The sequence below is a fragment of the Acinonyx jubatus genome, chromosome D2, assembly GCF_027475565.1.
Source record: "Acinonyx jubatus isolate Ajub_Pintada_27869175 chromosome D2, VMU_Ajub_asm_v1.0, whole genome shotgun sequence".
NCBI classification, from domain to species: Eukaryota; Metazoa; Chordata; class Mammalia; order Carnivora; family Felidae; genus Acinonyx; species Acinonyx jubatus.
The window spans coordinates 15,816,795-15,833,708 of record NC_069393.1 but is presented as its reverse complement, the minus strand read 5'-3'; the positions used below and the strand labels follow the sequence as shown (position 1 = coordinate 15,833,708).

The window sequence follows — 16,914 nt, the reverse complement described above, 5'->3', positions numbered from 1 at the left end:
CATTCTATTTTTTACTTTTATCTCTGCAGAAAGGGATTCTAATCTATTTTCTACTCCAGCTAGTATTCTTATTATCGTGATTCTAAATTCTTGTTCAGACATCTTGCTTGTATCTGTGTTGGTTAAATCGCTGGCTGTTGTTTCTTTGTGCTCTTTCTTTTGGGGTGAATTCCTTTGTTTTGTCCTTTTGAAGGGAGAAAGGAGAAAAATTAAAATTAAAAAAATTAAAATTAAAAAATATTAAAATTAAAAAATTAAACACACACACACACAAAACTAATAAATGATGCTAGATCCTAGGTGTGTTTTGGTCTGGGTGTTGAAAGTGGTTTGACAGATAAGAGGGGAAAAAAGGGGGGTGGAAGAAATCGTTTGAGAATTTGAAAAAAATGAATACACTGAAGTAGACTAAAATGAGATGATGGGAGTAAAATAGAATTTAAAAAAAATTACAAAAAAGTACAGAATATAGTAGAAAAAATTAAAGAAAAATATTTTTATAAATATTAAAAATTAAAATTATTTTTTTCTCTTTCTGTATTCAAGAAACAGAAATGAAGCAAAAAAGAGAAAAAAGAGAAAAAAGTCGTTTTAAAGTTTGAAACAGTTATTACACTATAGTAGATGGAGATAAAATGGTGGAAGTAAAATAGAATTTGAAAAAATTTACATAAAAGCAAAAAATATAGTAAAAAGTTTTAAAGAAAAATATTTTTAAAATAAATTGAAAGTAAAAATAAAGTTTTTCTCTTTCACATTCAAGAAAAAGAAATGAAAAATAAAAAGAAAAGGAAATCGTTTGAAAATTTGAAAAGGTGAATACACTGATGTAGACTGAAATCAAGTGATGGAAGTAAGATAGAATTTGAAAAAATTTACAGAAAAGTAAAAAATATAGTAAAAAAATTTTAATTATTTTTAATAAAGCTTGAAAATAAAAATGTATTTTTTTATTTCTGTATTCAAGAAAGTGAAAAAGAGAAAAAAAAGAAAGAGAATTGAATAGATGGACCTGCTAACAGATTGAAGTAGGACTGAAATTATTTAGTTTTCCCCTAGAAGTCAGACTCTGAAGCGCTTTATAGTCCGTAAACTAAGCCGGCAGTGAGACTTGTGTTCAAGGAGGGAGGTTGGCCCAGTTGGGCGGGGCTCAGTGTAACGGCTCCATCCTCCACTAGGTGGCGCTGCTCGCCTTCTGGGGTGGAGTGTTGCGGCTCTGGTAGGCGCGTATGCGCATGCGTGGCAGAGGTGCAAATGGCGTCAGCCACCTACCCGGTCTGTTCTCCAGGGTCAGCAATCACGCGCCCGTCCTCCGGCTTCAGCCCTCGGCCACACCCCGCTTTCTCACTGTCCGTGACCAGGCCCCGGGCAGTACCTCTCTCCCCAGTTCTGTCTCAGACGTGGCTGTTTTCCCCGGCCCCTTACTTCTGAAGGACCGCGGCTCTGACCCGTTCCGCCCTCTGCGGGAGAGTCTCACCCAGCAATGGCCGAAGGAGCAATGGCCGAGTGTCGGCCGCACCCAGGAACGCTTGCGGGACCCTGCTGCTGCCGGTGCCCGAGACTGCGGCCGGGTGCCGCCCGCCCCAGAAAAAGTTCGCGAGATGGTGTAGCAGGTGCTTTTCAGGGATGATGGAAAATCACAACACGCATCTGGCACCAGGCTTCACCCTTAACGAGGTGCTTGTTCCAGCCCCAGCGAATGTGGCCGTTTTCTGGGGTCTGCTGGGACCAGGTGGCTTCAACCGTCTCCACCAAGTGCCCTTCCAGCAGTGGAACCGCTTTTCCCCGTGTGGCCCGAGAACCTCCCGGACCCCACCCTGCTCCTGGGGATTCGCCCTTCCCATCAGAGCACCGCCAGGTAGGGAGCTGCGGAGTTGCAGCCTTTGCGTCCCCCTTGTTTACAGTCTTAATGGAATTGAAACCCTCTCCTTTCTCCTTTCTGCCTTTTTTGTTTAGTCCCTGCAGCTGTTTCCAATTTTCCACATTCTCTCCAGCTGCTTTTGGGGAGGGGTGCTTTTCCCATATTCTCACTCCCCCCCCCCAGTCTCCCTCCTCTCTCCTCCTGCAAAAGTGGCTCCCTGTATGCCATGGGGTTCTCTCTCCCCAGGTTCACCTCTCAGCACCGTGTACCTGCTGAATTCTGTGGTTCAGGTTGTGCAGATTGTTGTGTTAATCCTCCAGTTTTCGAGGTGTGTAGGATGGTTTAGTGTTGGTCTGGCTAGATTTCATGGGCGCAAGACACAAAAAACTTCCATGCTGTTCAGTCATCTTGGCTCCTCCTCTCATCTCTTTTATGTTTTTAAATCAGCTAAGACTGGTGAAAACTTCCTGCAGCTGCAATTTCAAAGGAGAAAGCAAATGCACACCCTCAAGTGATGTTTTGGCAAAAAAAATTTAAAAAAGTGGTATCCTTATCTTGCTGGAGATTTGATTTATTGTTGGAGAGTTGGAGAACAATCTGGGATTCAGGGTTTCTAAATGATTCTAATGGGGACCAGGTTAAAATATTGATCCTCTTGAAGAACGTCTTAGCTTATATCTTTTTAAAGCACTCAATCTCTAATACACATTTTAAGAGTATCTTCAGTGATTTTTGTTTCTCTAACTTCAACCAAATAGATTTTTTTGTGAGCAAGTGCTTGATGGGTCCATGGTTTTTCCAATGGTGGGTGGGACTGGAGATGTGGCTCATGTTTAAAGTACCTTTTTATAATCATCACCCTTAAAAATTGTATAGTCTGTCTCTTCACTTCAACTGCATCAACTTGCTATTCTGAAAGTAACCAGATCTTGCAGAATTCTAAGAGTATGAACCTTTATCACTTCAGTATAATTGAGTACGTTGTAATTTACTTAGTCTGTGTTTTACCATTTGGCCCAGCTGATAGCGTAAGCAGATGTTGGTGAGCATTTTGACCTCAGTAGTATGACTTCTGGGCTTGTTCTCTTGTTCACTTTTATTTTTGCTGGAAAGATATGGCTTTTGCTTCGTGACACATTCTCCGTGATAAGTGAATGAACTGTTGCCCCCTCCTACCCTTTTATTTTATGTTTTGCATCTGCATGGTTTTCTTCTTTTTTTTTCTCCTGGCTTTTATGTATATTCTGTGCTTCTTTAATCTCAGTTGTAAAAAAAAAAAAAAAAAGAGATATTTTATTTTAAAACATCGTGGCTAATATTTCCAATTAGCCACAAAACAAAATGAAACAAAATGAATAAGTCCTTCCACATGCTTTAGTCTATATAAACTCCCAGTGGCAACAGGGTGAACAGTATTATTCATTGAGTAGCAATGTGCCTTTGCTTACATACATTATTCCTCATGATAATATATATTCATTAATGTGTATTAATTATACATTAGTATATACCATGGTTGTTCCAAGGGACTCTGGGTTAGTGTGTTCACATTTTTGTTAAGCTTATTTATTTATTTTGAGAGAGCAAGAGTGCAGGAGTGGGGGAGGGACAGAGAGAGAAGGAGAGAGGGGATCCCAAGCAGGCTTCATGCCGTCAGTGCAGAGCCCAACCCAGGGCTCAAACTCAAGAACTGCGAGGTCATGACCTGAGCTGAAATCGAGAGTTGGATGCCCAAGCAACCGAGACACCCAGGTGCCCCCGTGTGTCACTTATTAAACTAATAAACTAATTTAACTAATAAACTAAATATTAGTTTAATAAATAAACAAATAATAAAAAATAAATAATAATAAATAAATAATTAATAAACTAAATAAACTAAAATTAGTTTAATTAATAAACTAATTAAACTAATACTCCCAGTTTCAGCGGGAGATTTATTGGGCTATCCCTTAATGCTAGCTATTTATTCTCTTTGGTGAGTGGTAAGCTATAAGGTCAAAGGCTATATCTATACCTATGTATAATCTGGAAAAACTAGTTCTAGGGTCAGTTCATTGATGATTACATGGTACCATGCTCCCTATATTTTACTTTAGAGTTATTTCCATTTTGACCCTTTACGTTTTGTCAAGAAAATAAAAGGGTACAGAATTCCACATAATCCATCTATGCACTGACAGGATCTCTGTGTGGGTTTCCCATGATCCCAAAACAAAAATTCCAAGGTTTTTATCATTTCATATTTTTTTAAAAGTTTACATGTTTCCAGTGTGATAGCAAGGCATAAAGAAAGGAGAACCTAATTGTGAACTAATAAAACTGGAAAACTGGAGTTCAGTCCTGGGTATGTGTTTATGAGCTACACTGCCTCGGTCAGGGCATTTTCAGGGCTTGGGATAAAGACGTGCAGAAACCAGAAGGTCAGCTTCATTTTATTCATGAAAAATTATGATGAAATGTTAGGGTCTCTTCTGTTTCTAAAATTCTATGATTCTTTCTGTTTTTTCTTTCTTTCTTTCTTTCTTTCTTTCTTTCTTTCTTTCTTTCTTTCTTTCTTTCTTTCTTTCTTTCAATTCATTTACTTAACATACAGTGTAGTATTGGTCTCAGGAGGGGAACCCAGGGGGTGGATGGTAGGATAGGTTAAAATTCTGTGATTCTATTTTTAGTTGTATAAGTGACATATAAACAAAATAAACCTGCCTAACATACCTTCTACACCAATATGTATAATACATATGTATTTGCTTAATACTTTATTCACAACAGAATACAGATACTAGCAATTGTCTAGAGGGCCAGGTATTCATATTAATTTCTAAGGAAAGAATGAAAGATAGAAGGAAAAAAACCCTATCTCATCCCTGAAGTTTTATAATTGTATGTCCATGCCATGCTTGTGGGATCACTATTGACCATTATGAAATAAGAATCACATGTAAGTAAAAGGTCTTGTCCCTCAAGTAATGTGAGTGAAGTGCACTTGAACAAAGCTGCCCATTTGGCAATGGTTTGTTCTTTTGAGGTGAATAAAATATAAATTCAAAGACCAATGTCACTTTGCAAAGCAGTGTACTTGTAATTTTGTAAGTTTAACCGCTGTTGACTTGATTGGTATCATTTTCGATCTTTAGCATATATTGTGTGTGGTTAATATATCCTTAATATACAAATCCTAGCCCAATCAAAATCTATGTTTTGTATGAAGTTGTTGAATACTCATGTTTCTTTCCCTAAAGGAGTTTATCAAGTAGCTATCTAGCTATAAGAACATATTCTTAGCTGAAATGTATACTTTATAGAACTGTAAACTGAGAAGTGTGAAAAAAATCAAAGTAGACAGACTACTTCCAGGAAAGTCCTAGAAAGTCTTGACAAAGAAGCAGATTTGAGCATGAGAAGAACCTCCCTTAGCCTGTGAATCTTGTAATCTAGATTTTACTCAATAACAACTATATCATGGGCATGCTTACTGGTTAACCTCACTGAAAAACTACAGATAGCTACATTTTCATTTTCTTCTTTTCCTTTTTTTTTTTTTTTTTGAGAGAGAGAGAGAGAGAGAGACAGAGAGAGACAGAGAGAGAGAGAGAATCCCAAGCAGGCTTTATGCTGTCAGTGCAGAGCCTGACCCAGGGCTTGAACCCACAAACCATGAGATCATGACCTCAACTGAAATAAGAGTCAGATGCTTAACCAGCTGAGCCACCCAGGTGCCCCATTTTCAAATTTGTTTTGACCAAATAATACGCATTTGGGAGCTTTGTTTATGTTTTCATTTTCAGGGAGTAACATGCAATGGATTCTTCCAGGTAGATCATGTAGCTGAGCATTCTTCCAATTGGCTTAAACTGGGCAAAGATTGTTGCAAGAGATTTTATGCAACCCATATTGGTTATATATCTTGAATAATTGTTTCATAGCAACAACAAGTGGTTTCTGTGCACAGAGTGATTTTCTTTATTTTCATGTTTGGAATGAACCCAAACAGGCAATTACTCTATCTCCCTGTAGAACTTACTTTTTCAGCTTCATTGAATTAGGTTAATTAGAAAGGCAATGGACCCCCTCCCACTGCCACCCCCATGGCATTTTTAGAGAGTAATTCACTTGTGTTATAACTGCCTATTTAAAGAAGCAAATGACTTTCACAGGAAAAACATTAACTATCCAAATTTTATTTATGCTATATAAAGTATAGATAAATATATGTAGTTAATATAAATATAGGTATAATACATAATGCACTATTAAATGATATATAAAGTGATATAAAATAATATATAAATATTATATATTTAATATGTATAATTACATATAATACAATATGAATAATGTAATATAATATAAAATGATATATAATATACAAAATCAGATAATAATGTAAATATATATGAATATAATATAAATATATATTTTGTTACTATACTACAGGTGTGTTCGATTTTAGTTCCTATCAAATTAAACATGTTCTGGGGATAGGAAAATAGTGTTCAGTCTAAAGATCACTATTAGTATGAATTTGTGAAGTAAGACCTATTTTGCCATCAAATCTAATCTGAGTTCCTATGAGAAAAAATCAGAATTGTCTGCAGTTAGGAAGTGGAAAGAGTGGGTACCACTCCCTCAAAATAGTAGGCCCAAACACATTGCCCATCAGTTGGATCAAGAGGTTCTGCATACACTTTGATCTACAGAAAGGATTCTCTTTCTAACTTCCCAGAATAATTATTTGGGACTCAAATCTTCAGAGTCCATAAAAATTCTTCCAGACTGCCGCCATGTCTGTGTGTTGACCAAACATGATAATCCTAGCTTTGTGAAATGAACAGTAGACTTGGTTAGTAAAGAACACTGGGACGTAAAATAAATCACTTTGCTTTAGCTTCGGGTCATTTCTCTTTCAAAATGGTGTTAACGGCATCAACAGCAGTAACCATAATTACAAATGCTCGAGTCCTTCTTCTGTACGAGGGATAGCAATCAGTGCTTTGCATGTATTATCCGGTTCAGTCATCCAGGAACCCAACAGGCTCTTCTTTGATGCACTTACATTATGCACATCAGTAAGTAGTGAATGGCATTGGTGTAACAAGGAAATTGTATTGATGCATAAGTTACTTTATAGTATGTTTATGTTTTGAAATATTCTGGACAAGCTTTTTCCATACTTAAGAAGAAAGACTTGTGAGAAGATCTTAAGAACAAAGCTGAAAATCTGCAGTCCCTTTATTTAGTACAAGTAGAACCTGAATTAGCATCTACACCTGATAGATATGTCTGCTTGGAGAAGTTATAGATACAGGTGAAGTGACTGCAGAGTTATTTTTTCTGAATTAGAATAATAGATTCATGAAGAAAGCTAAACACCCAACCAAGTTTCTAATTTGGATGAAAAAGGTCTCTACCTGGTAGCAAATCACCCTCAATACCTACTTTTTGAAGGAAGGAACACAGAGCCCAGGGTTTAAGGTTGGCAAACATAGGCCATGATGTTTTGTGAAAATATCATTAAGTATTTAACTGTACTAGTGTTTTTATTGATTTTCGACTACTTTGGTTTCTGTTAGTGCTCTGGATACAAGAATACATGTGTCTTTCAGTTACGTACGTACAGCATTATAGAACTATCTGTCCTGCTTTCATCCTGATTTTATAAAAAGAGAAATTGAAGGTGAGTGGGGTTAAGTAATCCAGCCACCTTCACACAGTTGGCAAGTGGTGGACCCAGGACTGGATTCTGTCACTTCCAGGGCAGGCTGTCTTAACTTCTGTGACATGAATATCAAACTAAGTTTAATTCCTTTTTCCTGATTGCAACTGTTTAGTAGTAGTAGTAGTAGTAGTAGTAGTAGTAGTAGTATGGCAAAAGGAAAATTTCACAGAAGAGGAGCCTGTCTTGGGTCCTAACATATTCTTCAAGACAGATCTCTTTAGGTTAACACCTGTTGATCAATGGATCCCTCTACTTTGATGCAGTATGTCTCATCACCTGTAATAATAGCCTTTGTTCTGGTCTGCTCTCTGGTAATAGAGCCATCCAGCTTCCTTAATCAGTGCTGCATTATGTATCCTACCCTTTTCTTTTTCATGTATCTGTGTCTTTATATTCCAAATGGAGTCAGGGGTAGGAATAGATTTTCAGCATCACACGGGAGGGGTTAAAAGGAAGGTTTTACTGGAAAAGGTGGAAGCTGGCAGAACAAGAGAGGAGGCAAAGTTACCATGCTCTCCCCAAATGCCCAGATTTCCTGCCAAACAGCTGTTGGCCAGCCTTGTCTCAGTACCCAGATGCCCAGGCTCACACCCTGACCTGTGGCAAGTGTAGTCCCCACCACCAGGTTGCAGACAGACCCTCCATGACCCTGGGCCACAAGTCCCCTGCTCTACTGGGATGAGGTGGAAGATGGGGCTCTCTGGGAAAACCAGAAGGAACACCTACATTCTTCTTCCTCCTCCTTCTTCCTCCTCCTCTCCTCTCGCACCCCTCCTTCTCCTCCTCCTCCTCCTCCTCCCTGATTTATTCATTCATTTTTTCTTTTCTTTCTCTCCCTCCTCCTTCTTCTGCTTCCTGCTTCTTCTTTCTTTCGTCCCCTTCCTCCTCGTCCTCGTCCTCGTCCTCGTCCTCATCCTGGTCCTGGTCCTCGTCCTCGTCCTCCTCCTCCTTCTTTTGAAAAATATTGCCCTTTGTGTCATGCCTCCTTCAGCCATGCTCCATTCTCTCTGGTTCTCCAAACTTTTGCTGTAAGGTAACATGGCTTGTGAAAGTATTGAGAGATTTTGGCAACATGAAGGCATATTCTGGTGAAAGAGAAGAGAAGCTCTTCCTTTGTCACCATACCAGCACTAGGACCAGTTACTGATGAGTCCCAGTCACCAAAACCACAGAGCTGACAAGGAAGCAAGAAAACAGTTGGATTTTCTCCATGAAAATTAAAAAAAAAAAATTACGTAAAGTATAAGTCCAGATACGTTGTTTTAGTTTCACTGTGTGAATTGTCATTAACATAATGATTACACCTTCCTCTGGTTACAACCCATTTGGACTGTAAAGGGGAGCTCACTGCCCCACCCTTCCACGTGTCCCCATGGTGTGTCCCCGTGCCTTCAGACACTGCTGCCCCTGCAGTGATGCATGGGTGAGTCAAGGCATAAACCTCCTGTTAGTTCACCTGCTATTGTACATTCCTTTGTTTATTTATTTTTATTTATCTAAACCCAAGTTAGTTCACATACAGTGTAGTATTAGTTTCAGGACTAGGGGCGCCTGGGTGGCTCGGTTGGTTATGTGTCCGCCTTCAGCTCAGGTCATGATCTCACAGTTTGTGGATTCAAGCCCTGCGTCGGGCTCTGTGATGACAGCTCAGAGCCTGGAGCCTGCTTTGGATTCTGTGTCTCCCTCTGTCTCTGCCCCTCCCCCACTCATTCATTCATTCATTCATTCTCTCTCTCTCAAAAATAAATAAAGATTTAAAACAATTAATAAAAAATGGAGTAGAACCCAGTGATTCATCACTTACATGTAACACCCAGTGTTCATCTCAAAAAGTGCCCTCCTTAATACCCATCACCCATTTGGCCCATCCCGCACCCACCTGCCCTCCAGCAACCCTGTTTGTTGTCTGTATTTGAGTCTCTTATGACTTGCCTCCCTCCCTGTTTTTATATTATTTTTACTTCCCTTCCCCTATGTTCATCTGTTTTGTATCTTAAATTCCACATATGTATGAAATCATATGATATTTGTCTTTCTATGACTGACTGATTTCACTTAGCATAATACACTCTAGTTCCATCCACGTTTTTGCAAATGCCAAGATTACATTCTTTTTGATTGCCGAGTAATACTCCATTGTATCTCTTATGGTTTGCCTCCCTCTCTATTTTTATTTTATTTAAACAGAAAATAGAATCCCATTGACTTCCCTAATATTGAAAGTACTTACCACATAATTTTTAAGGGTTAGTTTTATGAATTATTTGTAAATAAGTGTGTACTTGAGCCTTGAACATATTACTAGGTCAGAAAATGCCATCATTGGGACCCCTGGGTGGCTCAATCATTTGAGTGTCTGACTCTTGATTTCCGCTCAGGTCATGATCTCACAGTTCATGGATTCGAGCCCCTTGTAGTGCTCTAGGCTGACAGCATAAAGCCTACTTGGGATTTTCTCCCTCCCTCTCTCTCTGCCCCTCCACCCCTAGCACTCTTTTCTTTTGCTCAAGATAAAGAAACTTAAAAAAAAGAAAAGAAAATGCCATCATTGTCAGACTGTACTTTTGGATGTATTATCTGTAGCTAGTCATTTGCCATTTCAAAAAAAAAAAAAAAAAAGAATCACTTTCACTCAATTTTTATATCTATGTGTACTAGTATGTGGAAAAAGTAGAAGGAAATAATCTTCACTTAGACATGCATTTGTGTGTGTGTGTGTGTTTAATCATTATTCAGATTTATTGTTACAGAAGAACAATTGTTCCTTTCAACATTCCCTAGGCAGGTAAAACTCACTGATAATAATGTTATAAAGAAATATTACAGCTATTACTATTGTTATTATTACTATTACTATTACTATTAATTTGCTGAGAAAATCTTCCAAAGAGACCCCCCCCCTTATTTGTAACTATACAATGATATAACATTTGGGCCTTAAGAAAATGCAGCTGTCACATTTTGCATTATTATTCAAGCTAGATTTATATTTATGGATTATCTATATATTATTGTGTGTTATCCTGAGGCAATGGGTTCTGTAGATATTCCATTTATTCTCATGTTTTTCGGGGGGTACATTTTTATTTGCATAGCCACATCTTTTCTAGATGCCATAATTTTAATAAAATGGATGGGCTGAAAATGATTGCCCTAAGCTATAGTGCACTACTCTTTGCCAAAGGGATTGTTGGTGTGTGTGTGGGCGGGGGTGTGCGGAATGGGATTTGAATTGCATCAGTGCTGTTTGCATCCAACTTGTAAAATGCATGGAAGCTTTAACAAAATAGGGAAGATTGGAGATGTCCTGTCTTTTCAACTCATCCAACAAATGTCCACAATTTAGCCTGCCGAAAGGATAATAAGAAAGCAAGCATCACAATGCCACATTGGACTAGCGTGGTGTTCTGGTCAAGCACCCCAGACGTGTCTTAAAGAAGAATGGACTTAGTCATGGGTCTGCACACTACTTTTGACTTTCACATTGAGATTTATGTTTCATGGATTTGCTCTAAGATGAAAGAAGAAAGAAGCAGTTCTCACCATGGGAGACCCTGCTACTTCTTTATCTCTTCCTTTTCTTCCTCTCTCTTATTTTCAGGACATCTCTTTTCATATCGGAAGTCTTACTGAGTGAACTGAAGTATCAGCCTCTGTTACTTCAGGATCTCCTTTTGTTCAGGGTGAAACCCAGTGATGACTCCTGTGAGAAGCGATGGACAGGGAAGGGAGCAGGTTTAAGTTATCCAAAGGGAAACAAGAAATAGATGATGAAACTCACCAAGTGGCTGAATCTCTGGCTGCCACCCTCATGTCCAAAGAAACATCGTTTATAAATAGTGGAATAAAGGTGATTTTCACCCTTTTGAAACAGGACATCTTCTGTATCATGCCAGATGTTACGTTGGATGTTTTTTGCTTTAAAACAGACTTGCCGGTTAGCTGGCATTTAAGCGTATGATCTTGTTAAAGATGCTGTACAAGTAGGATATGTCTTCAAATAACTGTCTCTGAACCGCAGGTACGATTCTGGTGGATAACATGCTGATCAAAGGGACTGCGGGAGGACCAGACCCCACCATCGAACTTTCCTTAAAGGACAACGTGGATTACTGGGTGTTGCTGGACCCCGTCAAGCAAATGCTCTTCCTGAACAGCACGGGCAGAGTTCTGGATAGAGACGTTAGTGACCCTTTTTTCCTTTTGTCCCTGTGTTACAACCTTACTATAGTTTTCATCACTGCATGTGTTTGTTGAGGATGATCTCGGACTTTCTTTATATGATTTGAGATTCTTTTCTGTGCTTATCAACAAAAACATTTGTGTAACTCCTTGAAGGAAGAATAAGAAGGGGAGGGGCCATCTGGGTCTGGGAGAATGATTGGCGTGGAGGGTAGATGTTCACACTAAAGGGTGGTGACTTTGGAAGAGCGGGGGAGGCAGAGCGAGGGCCCACGGCAGAGTGTGGGCATGCAGCAGGTGTTGCTTGAGGATGCAGAGTGACAGGAAGAGCACAGGGGCTGCCGTCACTAGGAGTGAGCACGGGGTGAGGGATGGGTTTGTGGCTGTGGGCATGTAAGGCTGGGGAAAAATCAAAAGAAGGTGAGCGTGAGTTTCCTGGCGATGTGCCAGTCCAGCTGTGACCTAAGCAGTAAGGCAGCCTGACCTACGTATTGTGTCATGAAGAATAGCTCAGCTACCAAAGCTGCTGAATGTCTCATTTCTGAAAAAGTGGGAAGACTTGGGTAGATTTATGTAGGCTTCTAAGTGTTGAGTGCAGAGATGAGTGTGCGTGTGCGTGCATGTGGCTGGCCGTGCACGACAGTAATTGTGCAGGACCTTGGGAGTACATCTAAACATGTGTGTACTCCCAAATTTCCAGGTCATGAAATCCAAATGTCAGACCCTCAGCGTAATGAACCTGAATCATCTCCCTGCATCACTCAGATTTATGATCCGCTCTACAATACGGTGTGTGGAGTGGATGACCCCTGACGTAGTTCATGTCTAAAATTCAGAGTCTCTTAGAGCTTTGCGGTCAGGGGGTGGGTGGGAGGGTATAGGACAGGATGGGTTGTCTTTGTCCACTTGGGGGCCCCACACGCAGCTGACTGAGCAGATGTGAAGCACAGGTGGCAGTGGACAGTATGAGTGACACTGTCAGGCTCAACATGGGGGAAAAAGTCAGCCTGGATGCTGCCCCCGGTCCCCCACCACCCCCTACTGACTGCTGTTTATACCCCACACTTTACAATTTTGGCTGGGTGGCTATGAGAGTATAAAATGGAATGGGAACCATTATTATCTTATCGTAGCTTAATTTATGTCCTAAGTCACAACTTTTGTGAAAGTAGTGTGGATAAGGGCACCCAGGCTGCACCAGCGCCCCCAGCTGCAACCATACAGGCTCCCTTTCCTGGCCTTCATGAGGGGCATTCACATCCACGTCACATGGATTTCATTATGTAACCTGTTAGGAGAATTATAGAATACTCATCTAGACCACTGTTATTTTATACTGTTTCCTTTTCTTAAAATCACCTACTACCTAAGTATAATAATTTACTAGTTTACTGGCAAATTACTTTCTTTTTGACACCATTTTTTCATGTGATATTAAAAGCACAAGTTCTAGAGTGAATGAGTAGAGACAAAGGATATACTTCAGTATAAATAAATGGTGTTTGTCTCCAACCTAAAACATAATTTTAATTACTTACTAAAGATTGCCTTTACCTTCAAAAAAAAGTATCTGCTTCCCTAGTATTATTTTTTATTTCTAATAAGGGCAGCATTTATTGGACATTGGCTCAACTGAAACAGTACCATGGGAATACACTTAAAATTGTTTGACTTGAAAGTAATAATTGCAAAAAATGTGAATGAATACAGTTTATGTATTCATCTGGGCTGATTTTTGTTTATTTATTTATTTTTGAGAGACAGAGCAAGCAAGAGAGAGAGAGAGAGAGAGAGAAACACAAGCAGGGGAGGGGCAGAGAGAGAGAATCCCAAACAGGATCCATACTCTCAGTACACAGCCCAATGTGGGGCTCAATCCCATGAACTGTGAGATCATTACCTGAGCTAAAATCAGGATTCAGATGCTTAACCAAATGAGCCGCCCAAGTGCCCCAGGCTATTTTTATTTTTTAAACACAATAATAAAGCTAATTTCCACCTACTTAAAATGTTCTTTGGACTGGGAATGGTATGGTCAAGTTAAACTCGCCAAGATATTTCCTAAATTAAAGTGTTGTCAGTGGATACTTACCTGAATTATCTAAAGATGCAGATTAGAACATCTAAAGAATATTAAGTGTGAAATGAATATTGCAGAGGAAAATCTATAAACGAAAAGCAAAACATATGCTCACGTAGGTGCGACATATTAGCAACTTGGCAAACAAATTCATTGAAATAATGGGAAGAAATAAGTAAAAGAGATGATGATAGTACATATGAGGTCAAGGTTAGGTTCACTAAATACAGTATGTACTTTCAATGTAGTATTTTTTAGAGTTTGCTGATTATAGATGCTTTACAGAATCTTTGGATTTTAGAGGTGGAAGAACTCTTAAAGTTTTGCTAATTCAATTTCTTTTCCCATAATCTGTGCAGTAGATTTGGACCCAATGAGTCTTTAACATTTAGCACTTGTCTGTGGTGAAATGAGAATAATAAAACAATGGGGTGATTTTGTTTATTTATTTTTGTCTCCAAAGCTAAGTGTGTTCATTGTATTCTGATATCATGCCCTCTTTGCATTTTTTATTTTCTGTGGACCTTGTAGATTATAGATGGCTTTTGCTTTAGAAAAAAATTAACATTTATTTATTTTTGAGAGAGAGAGAGACAGAGCATGAGCAGGGTAGGGGCAGAGAGAGAGACAGAGAGAGAGAGACAGAGAGCATGCCAGTGAGCAGAACTGGAAGCAGGCTCCAAGCTCCAAGCTGTCACCAGAGAGCCCGACGTGGGACTCAAACCTACTGACTGTGAGATCATGACCTAAGCCGGAGTCAGATACTTAATCAACTGAGCCACCCAGGTGCCCCTATGGCTTTTGCTTTTTGAAAGTCTTTCTTAAAGAAAGAAAAGATTACTATCTCATGTTAGCTTTCCATGGTTTTTGCTGGATTGTTCTTTTCTTGTATGTTGTTGTTGTATATTTTACTAGCCTGCTGCTCTAGTGTGCTGTGTTTAGGTGAAGAGAGTCTAAGTCCATGCAGCTAAATAACTAGTTCGCTATGCTGCCCAACAATTGGTCTTTGGTGTCAGGTAATTCTTCTTGGATAAATGTGTGAGATGGATTTAAGCGAAGCATCAGAAGTCTAAGTGTAAACATAGTAAAAAGAGAAATGTGGAAGAAGTAAGAAGTGTAAGAATAAGAGTAACTGTGTAGTGTCAACCTGCTGGCTGGTAATGGGGGCCATCGAGTTAAAGAATGACCATGAAAGGGGAAAAGAATAGTTTGATATAAAAAAAACCCTGCCAAATCTTTATAATATATCAGAAATGAATTTTGTCATTAAGAAATATTTTCTTGGGCACCCGCGTGTCTCAGCTGGTTAAACAACAGACTTCATTTCATCTCAGATTATGACTCACGGTTTATGAGTTCAAGCCCCACATCAGGCTCTGTGCTAGTAGCTTTGAATCCTCTCCTCCCTCCCCCCCCCCCAAAATAAATAAATAAACTTAAAAAACAAAAAGAACTATTTCCTTGGAGGCTCACTCTATTGCTGGTTACTAAGTTTTTGTTTTTTTTTTTTAATTTTTTTTTTTAACGTTTATTTATTTTTGAGACAGGTAGAGACAGAGCATGAACAGGGGAGGGTCAGAGAGAGAGGGAGACACATAATCCGAAGCAGGCTCCAGGCTCCGAGCTGTCAGCACAGAGCCCGACGCGGGGCTTGAACTCATGGACCGTGAGATCATGACCTGAGCCGAAGTCGGCCGCTTAACCAACTGAGCCACCCAGGCGCCCCAACTGGTTACTAAGTTTTGATGAGTCAAGGAAATAATGATAGGCTGAAATCAATCTTTCATTGATGGATTTGTTATTACGTCTTCATTTTGGGGAGATAGAGCACTTAGTCAGGATTACCATCAAATCTATGGACTCGTTTCTCAAGAAAAAGTTTATTTGCACATGAATAAATTGCCACCAAATTCAAGAGTTTCACTAATTACCAAGGTTACCTAGACCCCAGGTTATAGGTTTTGCCTTGGGAAAGCATCTTCCTACTTTTCTTACTCTTAAATTGTTAGAGGGTTTTACATCTCAAAATCAATAATTGTAAACAGAAGCAAGAAAAGGAGTTGTTGGCTGTACTTCCATATCTATACTTCCATATAGCAGCCCACTAGAGTAACTGGCTGTGGTCCTAATGCTTTCCTGAGCCATTAGATGCCTGCCACGTTTTCCATAATAGAAAGTGATCTCCATGTGACTCAGAAAAAATAAATCTCAGTATAAGCTCTTGCTTCAATGCAGCTTACTATGTCCTATATTAATCTTTGAATTTTTTAAATTCTTGTGAATTGCTCTCTCTGACGCCATGACGCTTTTACGGCTTTATTCATCAAAGTCTAAAGGTGTTTATTCTGAAAATTCTTAACCCAGCGCCCATCTGTTTTATGTGAAACACAGACTATTGCTGCTAGTAAAGGAGTGTGGTAAACCCATGTTTTCAGTCCAAATCCAATCACAACTGGAAATTTTAATTTTATTTAACAGTAAAATAATATCAGCTTATGTCACATATCAGAAAATAAAAATCATATGTGCAAACATTATTTTCCATCTAAGGAAAATATTTAATATTTATCCTGCTGTATATTATTTCAAACATATATATGTGTTGGCGTGTGTCTTTATACTATTACACTGGGTATGATGTTTCAGCCTGCTTTTTAATGTGATTTGTAATATACTTCCTTCCATGTGAATGAATGTATATGTAATCATTTTTAATGGCTGCATAGTGTTTCATTGGATGACTAAATCGAGATTCTTTTTCAAAACAGTCTCCTATTTTGTACATCAAGTTGGAAGTTATTGATGATTTTCTTTTCTTGCCATATCTTTGTCCAGTTTTGATATCAGGGTAATGCTGGCCACATAAAATGAGTTTAAAAGAGTGCCCTCTTCTATCTTGGAAGAGTTTGAGATGGATTGGTCTCCATTTATCTTTGAATGCTTGGTAGGATAGACCAGAAAAGCCATCTGGTCCTGGACTTTTATTTGTTGGGAGGGTTTTGATGACTGATTGTATTTCCATGCTAGTAATCATTGTGTTCAGATTTTCTCTTTCCTCATTATTCAGTCCTG

At 39.0% G+C, this 16,914-nt stretch overlaps 1 protein-coding gene across 14 annotated transcripts in view; it reads left to right on the top strand.

Annotated features, from left to right (window-relative positions):
• PCDH15 (protocadherin related 15) overlaps positions 1-16,914 on the top strand; it is a 926,293-nt gene that overhangs the window by 389,675 nt on the left and 519,704 nt on the right. For 5 of the 14 annotated variants that reach the window (XM_053207164.1, XM_053207167.1, XM_053207166.1 and 2 more), the window contains exons 1-2: positions 1,353-1,858; positions 11,602-11,762. In XM_053207164.1, the coding sequence (XP_053063139.1) occupies positions 1,627-1,858; positions 11,602-11,762 (393 nt within the window). In that variant the 5' untranslated portion in view covers positions 1,353-1,626. Of the gene's footprint in view, positions 1-1,350; positions 1,859-11,601; positions 11,763-16,914 lie in introns of those variants that run through there. The other 9 variants (XM_053207163.1, XM_053207162.1, XM_053207157.1 and 6 more) reach the window with 3 other exon arrangements.